The sequence below is a fragment of the Nycticebus coucang genome, chromosome 4, assembly GCF_027406575.1.
Source record: "Nycticebus coucang isolate mNycCou1 chromosome 4, mNycCou1.pri, whole genome shotgun sequence".
Classification (NCBI taxonomy): Eukaryota; Metazoa; Chordata; class Mammalia; order Primates; family Lorisidae; genus Nycticebus; species Nycticebus coucang.
In genome coordinates, this window is record NC_069783.1 from 9072217 (window position 1) to 9081653 (window position 9437).

At 45.9% G+C, this 9437-nt stretch overlaps 1 protein-coding gene and 1 non-coding gene across 3 annotated transcripts; both read right to left on the bottom strand.

The window, feature by feature from the left end:
• Positions 1-8272, bottom strand: ODC1 (ornithine decarboxylase 1). 2 transcript variants are annotated; one of them, XM_053587621.1, is made up of 12 exons: positions 7921-8272; positions 5377-5491; positions 5152-5270; positions 4731-4904; positions 4363-4535; positions 3996-4130; positions 3275-3356; positions 3006-3089; positions 1485-1647; positions 1292-1404; positions 986-1200; positions 1-486 (listed from the first exon to the last, which is right to left on the bottom strand). In XM_053587621.1, exons 3-12 carry the CDS (start codon positions 5251-5253, stop codon positions 342-344), a joined length of 1386 nt encoding a protein of 461 aa, XP_053443596.1. In that variant the 5' UTR covers positions 5254-5270; positions 5377-5491; positions 7921-8272; the 3' UTR covers positions 1-341. The 2 variants fall into 2 exon arrangements, with proteins under 2 accessions (XP_053443596.1, XP_053443597.1); XM_053587622.1 differs by having other exon boundaries at positions 5152-5285; positions 7921-8236.
• LOC128585233 (small nucleolar RNA SNORA42/SNORA80 family) lies at positions 6374-6509 on the bottom strand. The gene has a single exon (XR_008379957.1). It is a non-coding gene; the product is annotated as a small nucleolar RNA SNORA42/SNORA80 family (small nucleolar RNA).
• Positions 8273-9437: the final 1165 nt, after the last annotated feature.

Consider the following 9437-nt stretch of genomic DNA (forward strand, 5'->3'; position numbering starts at 1 on the left):
CTAATTATTTCAAGATACTTTATTCTTAAAACAGGTCACAACACTAAGCTTTTGGCCCATTCTGCCACTGTACAAGCTACAAATGCTTGCTGAGCAGCGGAGGGGCGCTCTTTCATAGCATGTCTGAAAAGTGAATAAAAATCCATATAAAACAAATATTCAAATAGTTTCCATAGGAACACAGATAAGTGTGACCCCATCTCCTAATCTTACATATTGCTGCATCAGTGCCAACTCTACTCTTACAAAGACATTTCAAAACTAGCAATAATTAAGTTAAATGGTCCCCCCAAATCCCTTCATTCAAGCTAAACTCGCAGTGAACAGCTACAGAATGATATCTACACATTAATACTGGCTGAAGCACAAGTTGCTGGGGGACGTTTCATTCCACTTTCCCAAGCACAAGACACAGGCAGAGTGCCAACATCCTGCTCTTCTACTTCAGGTAGGGAGTTGGGGTTCTGGATTTGTTGCACGAGTTGCCTAAGGGAGAAAGAAGTAGCATATTCAAAAACCCAGAGTTACCCGTAACTGGGTATGAGAGTATTTGCTTCCCATCAGGAAGCAATTCAATTTACTTCTGAGAGACAGCTCTTCAGAATTACTTTATTGGCATTAAGAAAACCACAAGTCACACGCATTAACTTAAATATTCTAGTTACCGGCGGCGCCTGTGGCTCAAGGAGTAGGGCGCCAGTCCCATATGCTGGAAGTGGCGGGTTCAAACCCAGCCCCGGCCAAAAACCACAAAAAAAAAAAAAAATTCTAGTTACCTAGAAATAGCCTCATCAGCATTTTCTAAAACTTTTTCTTAGAAAATGTGGGGGTGGGGGGGTGGGAATGGGACACTATTACTGGAGTGATTCTCCTTCCATTTGCCTGTATTTAATCTTAGGCACAACAATCTCTTACCCACCTAGACAAGAGCAAATCCAAGGTGCCCATTCTTGCCAAAACCACACACATGCACCACCTCACTTACCACGTCGGTCCTGACATCACATAGTAGATAGTCGGCCTCTGGAATCCATTGAAAGTAGAAGCAGCAGCTACAGTGTAAGCACCCATATTTTCAAAGAGCATCCAGTCGCCCACATGCATTTCTGGCAGGTCACAGCGCTCAACAATCCGGTCAAGGCCATCACATGTTGGTCCCCATATGCTGGATGAATAATACTTCTCATCTGGTTTAGGTCTCTATACAAAAAACAAGAGCGAGTGTACTACTTAATTACATTTGTGGGGACCAATAACCTCAATTATTTGATACAGTTGGTTCAGAAGTTACCTTTTGCAGAAGAGGCTTTACATGAGCATGATCATAAAGGATGCAATTGAACGATCCATATACTCCATCATTCACGTAATACATAAAGGTTTGTTCACTGGACTCATCTTCATCTGGAAAGGCAGATTAATCTTAATTACTACCTTTTGTACCAATTTTCAGTAACATGCAAAAATCCAACTTTCATACATACCATCAGAGCCTATCTGTTCCTTTAATACAAGTTTTTTGGCAATGATATTAACTGCAAGTGTGAAAGCTGATGCAACATAATATCTGCCTGGCTCAGCTATGATTCTCACTCCAGAGTCTGATGGAAAGTACTTGTCCAATGCTGGGTTGATTACACCAGTGATCTAAGAGGGTGAGACAGAAGAGAGCAGCCATTCATCGTGGGGCATTCACAGGGAGGAGGAAGATCACAGACTTTGTAACATGACCCGATGACAGCAGGTACGGCAGACAGTTATCACTAAGTAACAGCAGCAAGAAAGTAAATGTCTCCCCCCCAAACCAGTGTACATCCCTGATATTTCACTTTGACTCTTCTCTGAACAGTCTCTATTTTTTTTTGAGGTAGAGTCTCAAGCTGTTGGCCCTCGATAGAGTGCCGTGGCATCATAGCCAGTCTGTATCCTTTTAAAAAGGGTTTTTTTTTTTTTTTTGAGAAAATCTTACTATGTCGCCCTCGGTAGAGTTCCATGGCATCACAGCCTCACAGCAACCTCAAAGGGGCTTAAACAATTCTCTTTCCTCAACCTCTCAAGTAGCTGGGACTACAGGCACCCGCCACAAAGCCTGACTATTTTTTTATTATAGTTGTCATTGTTGTTTGGCAGGCCGGGCTGGGTTTGAAGCCGCCAGCTCTGGTGTATGTGGCTGGTGCCCTGGCTGCTGAGCCAAAGATGTTACACATATGATTTTATAAAAAAAAAAAAAAAAAAAATTAGTACAGGCTCGGCGCCTACAGCACAGTGGTTACGGCACCAGCCGCATACACTTGAGGCTGGTGGGTCTGAACCCAGCCCAGGCCAACTAAACAACTGCAACAAAAAAATAGCCGGGCGTTGTGGAGGGCACCTGTAGTCCCAACTACTTGGGAGGCTGAGGCAAGAGAATAGCTAAGCCCAGCAGTATGAGGTTGCTGTGAGGTATGATGCCACAGAACTCTACCGAAGGAGACACAGTTAGACTATCTTAAAAAAAAAAAAAAAAAAAAAAAAAATTTACAAAACAAATTATTACCTAGGGAGGTGTCAAGATACCAAAATATTTTTACTTAGCAAATACATGCCAATAGGACAAAAATCCTACTCTGCTTACCTCCTCCTTCTAACAAATAAGAATGTGGATCTATTTTATAACTTCATAAGACAATGGCTTAACTTCATAAATAACTAAACATTTAAGATGTTTTTTAAGGGAAGGAAGTAAAAGTCCATCAAAGCACATTTGGAGTAATGATGTAGTAAAGTCAGGATGTTCTTAAATTACTCCACAGCAACCTATCTTAATGTAATCAATCATCCAAGATTTCTGGGAAAGCTGAGTCATAGTTTAGAAAGCCAAATGATAGTAAACACGTTTGATTTAAATTGTACATAGCATGGAAGTCACTCAAAATGTCACATGACACAACAGTTAAGTTTTGAAATATTCCACAAAGAAAGCTATTAAAATAGTTACTGTGTGTTATAGTTTTGTTATAAATTACCTCTTCAAATTTAAGCTTCACATCCTCAGATCCAGGAAAGCCACCGCCAATATCAAGCAGGTACATGCTGAAACCAACCTCAGCCTAGGGTCAAAAAAAAATGAAGAGGTCAAACATTCAAATTTATAACAAGTAACTAAATATACACAGCAGATAGGTTTAAACCTCTATTAATAGGAGACAGGCTTCTATAAAAAGTTAGCTCTTAATTTTAAAGACCAGTTGTTACCAGTTCTGCCCCCTTCACCAATGGGGTCATGTATACTCACTCCCATGTCAAAGACACAGCGGGCATCAGAGATTGCCTGCACGAAGGTCTCAGGATCAGTACAGCCACTTCCTACATGGAAGCTGGAATTAAAAAAAGGATGAGATACCATTCCTTATTATTTTTCTTTCTTTTTTTTTTGTAGAGACAGTGTCTCACCGTACTGCCCTCGGGTAGTGCTGTGGCGTCACACGGCTCACAGCAACCTCTTACTCTAGGGCTTCCGCGATTCTCTTGCCTCAGCCTCCCGAGCAGCTGGGACTACAGGCGCCCGACTATTTTTTTGTTGCAGTTTGGCCGGGGCTGGGTTTGAACCCGCCACCATCGGCATATGGGGCCGGCACCCTACTCATTGAGCCACAGGCGCCACCCTCTTTTTTTTTTTTTTAAACAGAGTCTCACTTTTTTGCCCTCAGTAGAGTGCCGTTGCATCACAGCTCACAGCAACCTCCAACTCCTGGGCGTAGGTGATTCTCCTGTCTCAGCCTCCCAAGTAGCTGGGACTACAGACGCCTGCCACAATATCTGGCTATTTTTGTTGTTGTTGCAGTTTGGCCGAGGCCGGTTCAAACCTGCCACCCTTGGTATGTGGGACCGGTGCCCTACCCACTGAGCTATAGGCACCACCCATTCCTTATTATTTCTTAAAACAGCGATTAACAGTGGGAGAAAGGCTCTAAAACTAGCATTGCTTAATACCTTAGCCTTCACAGAGATCTCACCTGACACCAATGACATCAATATTTAGCTCTTTTGCCCGTTCCAAAAGAAGTCTGCTGGTTTTGAGTGTGGCACCAAATTTAACACTGAGTCGACAGACTGCTTTGGAATCATCAGTGGCAATCCGCAAAACCAACCTAAAAATCAAGGAAAATGCAGCGAATGTCTCATGATAGATCACATACAGCCATGATGAAAATAAAGATTCCTGCTCTAAATATTAACTGTGGGGTTTGAGTTTAATAATAATTAGTTTTTATCAATCGAGGATTTAAACTATTTTCTACTAATTAGAAACTCAAGTTCATTTGACAAACATCTACGTATCCATACCCAGGCCTTGCCCTCAAATGGAGTTGAATAACTTACTTGGCTTTTGGATGTGCTCTGGCAACTTTCATCAACTCAACTTCACTGTCAAAAGTCATCATCTGGACTCCATTATTGGCAGCGTACTTAATTTGAGACACTTGTTTACAAGGATTTGCATAGATAATCCTCTCTGGAGGCACTCCGAGACTCTGCACCAATTGTATTTCAGTCTGAAAAAGGATGGTATCATGCTATATACATGTTGCTAATAAAGTAGAATAAACAGAAAAGTGGAAAGTCGTCCCGCACTCCCCGTTTCATCAGCATTTACTGCCCAAGAAACACAACTTTCATTTGCCCTGTGGGAACACCAGGAACATCTTATACACCAGTGACGGTTTTCAAATCCTGCTGCTTGCGCTTACCTTGCTGGCACAGTCAAATCCTGTCCCAATGGTAGCAAGGGTCTTCACAATGGCTCTACTGTCATTACATTTGACTGCATAAAAGGGAGTGACACGAGGAAGAGCTTTTAGCCATCTTCGGTGTTTCTTCAGAACATCTCCAAGGTCTGCTACATAGAAGGCATCTTTATCATCCTGAAATGAGAGTGGTCTTGGGTAAACCATTAGTGCCTCCCTTCTCTTTCCCAGCACTCTCAATAGTCCCTGCTCTTTTGAGTCTAGTACTGACATGGAACATCACCATTCTCACTGGGCAATCCATAGCCAATTAATTTCTAATTTCCCTAAAAAGACATGTAAGCCTCATTACACTTCCTCAAGACCCTGTCAAATTTTCCCAGCATTCTCAGCTGTATGGCCAACAAGGGCCTCATATACTTACAGAAGAGGAAACTTCATTGATTTTTTGGTCCAGAATATCCTTGGCAGTAAAACCTTCATCAAGCAAGTGGCAGTCAAACTCTTCATTACTAATGTTGTTCATGGTTTCTTGATGTTTCTCTGAAATGCAACAAACTGCAAATAGAGTGGAGAAATTTCACTCAGAAGCCTTAGCAATTCAAATCTTAAGATTAACTTGCAACCAAAGTGTAAACTGAATACGTACTTGAAAAACTAAGAGATGGAATTTAAAAAGAAATACTTCCAGCTTCTCACAAAGGCAATTCTCCAGGAATTCTGAATCCCACTGCGTGTGTCCTCCGAGCAACAGTGGAAACGTTCTGATAAACAAAGAGAGGTTGCTATCTATCTTATGAACACATCAAGTTGAAAGATGGGGGCACTGACCAAGTACACACAGGCAGCACCCAACATCAATCACTCACTCACTGCTGTGGTAACCCCTATTATTCTTAGGTGTAAGTCACATGACTCCATAAACCTCTGCAATATCTAAGAATATCAGATTCAATACTAGTCTTTTCCAAAGCAGCCCGTTAAAATTCCATATATAAGTATTTCAAATATTTGTGCCTCAAAAATGTTGGAACAGAAGCTTCAAGAAGCTTGTATGCACTTAGTTCACAGTGCAAACCATTAGTTTTCCGATGGTCAGCCTGCTTTATATCAGAGCTGTTTCAACTCTTTAGAATCTCATTATAAATGACAGTATAGCCATTATACATAGCTACACAAACATCTTGCTATTCCCTACTGCCACTAAGTCTTACATAGAATTATTTTTTAATGACCAACAGGAATCATGAACATGTCTCTAGGGCACTCAACTTACTGAGTGCTTGGAAGTTTCCTAAGACTTTATGAGCTAATTTTCATGATATATTTAGATAAGTTTTTTAAAAACTACAGTCTTCAAACCAGTTTAATATTCTGTAGTTGCTGCTATCTGATCAGAACTCAGTATTCTTGAACCACTGGTGCACGTCAAATGAGCAATTCTGGGAATGCTGACTGTCCTTACAGGCACATATTTGCTTAGCTACGAATGATAATCATACGGAAGTAATTTTTGGCTAACTTTACAAATACAAAAATAAGCAAGAACATCATGCTAACGACAATAAAAAGCCATTGTCTTTGGCCTTTATGAAATGTGACATGAGTTTAACCTTTTAAACTTTGTCAGGTAGAGTTTTCTTTTCCTCTGTGCAACCCACTTCAGTGCCAGCAGCCTATGGACACAGAGGCCAGGCAATGGTTCAGGGCCACAGTTTGCTCTGGCATGGGGCACTATGAGAGGCCCAGGGGAACGGGCCCGCCATAAATCCAAACCCATGCATGGTAGCATCTGCTCTAACAGTCCATCTAATGTGACTTTCTGGCATTGTCAACCTCACAGGCTGCCTAAATCACCCCGAGGAGAAGGCAAAAGACACTAGCAAAAGCATTTTTGTCTATATTTATAATATCTACAATTGACTAATAGACTCAATCAGTAACAGATTGAGTTATTCTTAAATATTTGTCAAATATTTTAAAGAAAATGTTCAGGCTTAGGGCAGTGCCTGTCGCTCAGTGAGTAGGGCGCTGGCTCCATATACCGAGGGTGGCAGAATACCAGCCCAGCCAAACTGCAACAAAAAAATAGCTGGGCCTTGCGGCGGGCGTCTGTAGTCTCAGCTAATCCGGAGGCTGAGGCAAGAGAATCGCCTAAGCCCAAGAGCTGGGGGTTGCTGTGAGCTGTGATGCCACAGCACTCTACTGAGGGCAACAAAGTTTTAATTTCTTTGAAATATACCACCATTTAGTATTTTGCTTTTCTGTATTTTTTTAAAGCTTTATTTGAATAAATTTCACTTAACACTTCCTGATCCAGCTAAGTTATTTAAAATAGTGAATCAGTTAAAATAAGATGGTAACGTTAGGAGAGAAAAAGTCAATTAAATTCTGCTCAATTTTAGGTTTGAATAAAGCAAGCTATATCGTGTTCTTTGTCCTTCCCAGGCATACCCAAGAGGTTCTGCTCCCTACACTTTCACCCATTATATAGAATTCTTAACACAATCAGCCTGTTTTGAAAACCTCTCATGTGCACCTCTGTTCGCCTGAGTCAGGCTTTTCTGAAATCACTAAGTCATTCAAAGAGTCCTTAAATAAACAATTCCAAGTCATGGCTGGCTATCTTAGCTCTAGCAACTCCCGCGGGTTCCCATAACGGTGTCATCTGTCCCGTACACACAGCAAAAACAAAAACTTAAAAAAGAAAAAGAAATTACAGGGAGACAACGCAGAGGGGGACGTTCGTCCTTCTGGAGGCGAGCGCGAGAGCAAGCGGCGGCGCCAGTGCCGGGGCCGGGCGGTCGCCCAGGGCTCTCCTGCACCTGCTGTTTGCCTGGCGCTCGGGTTTGAAAGCAAATAGCGGTTGAAGGCTCGCGGGGGCCTTCTCAACGGCTTCCGGCCCAGCGCCTGGCTCAACCCTCCGCTGACGTGGTTCGGGGAGAAACCAGACACGAGGGCCAGGAGGGTATCTGCAGGACCCTCCAGCCGGGGAGCTGGGACAGGACGCGGACCAGTATCCCCACTCCGGAGAGGGACCGCCAGGCCCGGCGAAGGCTGCGCGCTCAAGTCGCGGCCCCGCTCCGCGACCACGTGTCCCTGGCAGGCGGCCCCGGCCGCAGGCGGCCCAGGCGCACCGGACACGTGCCCGGAGCCCGTCTGCCTCCCTCCCTCCCACGGCTCGGCCTCTCACCTCAGAGCATCCGGGCGCCGCAGGCCAGCCCCATGGAGAAGCCAGGAAGCCGCCGCCCGCGCAGAGCCGGAGCCGGAGCCGCAGGAGCGCTCGGCCGCCCCCGCCGCACCCGTCAGCGCCTGGCTCCCGCCTGCCGGAGACGCCGGCCCGAGGTGGCGCCGGAGCAGCTGGCAGAGGGGCGGCCGGGGCGGCGACTTCAGGGACTGACAAAGCCCCACCGCGCGCCGCTCCTTACTTATAGCGCCGGCGTGTCGTCATGGAGACGCACCAGCTCAAACCAGCCGCGATCGGTTCCGTCCGGGAGGTCTCCCGGGAAGGGGCGGGGGCTACGCGGCGGCCAACCCGGGCCGGGGAGGAGGAGGCGGGGCGCGGGCGGTTAAACATCAGCGCCTCCAAGCGCCGGCCGCCCCGCGCGTGCCCGGCCCCGCCCCGCCCCGCCCCGCCCCGCCCTGAAGCTAGTCCGCGCACGCTCACTACGCCCTGGGCTGCGGGGCGAGGCGCCAGACCGGGCGAATTGCACCTCTTCTCTTGCGGTTTGCGGGGCCGGATCCCGAACCCCGGAAGAGCTCAGCCCTCGAGCCCAGCTCTTCCTCTAACTTGTGTGATCTTGGACAGGTCACTTCCCTTCTCTGAGCCTCAGATAACCCAAGGATCTTCATAGCTACAACATCCTCTGAGGTTTTGCTAAACTTCCTTGGTAGCCGAGGCCAGACTACTTGTTTAATGAATGCAGGCATAAATAAATAAATGAATGATCCAGCTCTCCCTGGAGGAGCACAACGCAAACATGAGCCCTGAGTAAAGGAGTGGTGCATCCTCCTCTCCTGGTCACCCTGATCAACTTTATTTTTCACAATCCTTGAGCAACCACTGGGTGCCAAGTACCGTGGACCAGAGGGAGGGGTGAGTTAGCTCCACCCTTAGGAAGCTTAATTCTTCCCCAAGGGATGAGATTAACCATTAGAACCCATCAGAGAACATTATAGCCTCAAGAGCCAAAGCGGACATGTTTAATTCCGTGGCGATGAGGAATTTGTCTCTTTCTCTGTGAAGAAACACTTTGTTCCAATGACACAGTTTTCCTAACACTCCGGAAATCTGCTCTGCCAGCAGTGCCCAGCTCTCCCACCATGTCCATGGATCATCATTACTGTGGCCCTTGTGTGGCCTCCTCTCCTGGCCAAGAAGCCTTAGTGGCTCCCCTTGTGGGATCCCTGTTAACAGCCTCATGGGGTGGGGGTGGGGCGGGGGCAACTGTGACTTCTCTGCAGATTTAGAAGCATTAAGTAGAATGTAGAGGCAAGTTCCTGGTTCAGAGAGCCAGGTGGTCTGTCTGATTGCTGCACCCAGGAGACACACTGCTGTCACCCACACCATGCCAGTTCTGCTAACACATCCCAACCTCACAAACTCCTGCCCAGTACTGCACTTTCTTTTGGGGAGGTGAAGGCTTGCCCCAGCTGGGGGGATGGAAGGGGCTGCAGGCGAACTCTCTGAGAGGCCAGGCAGTGGAACTG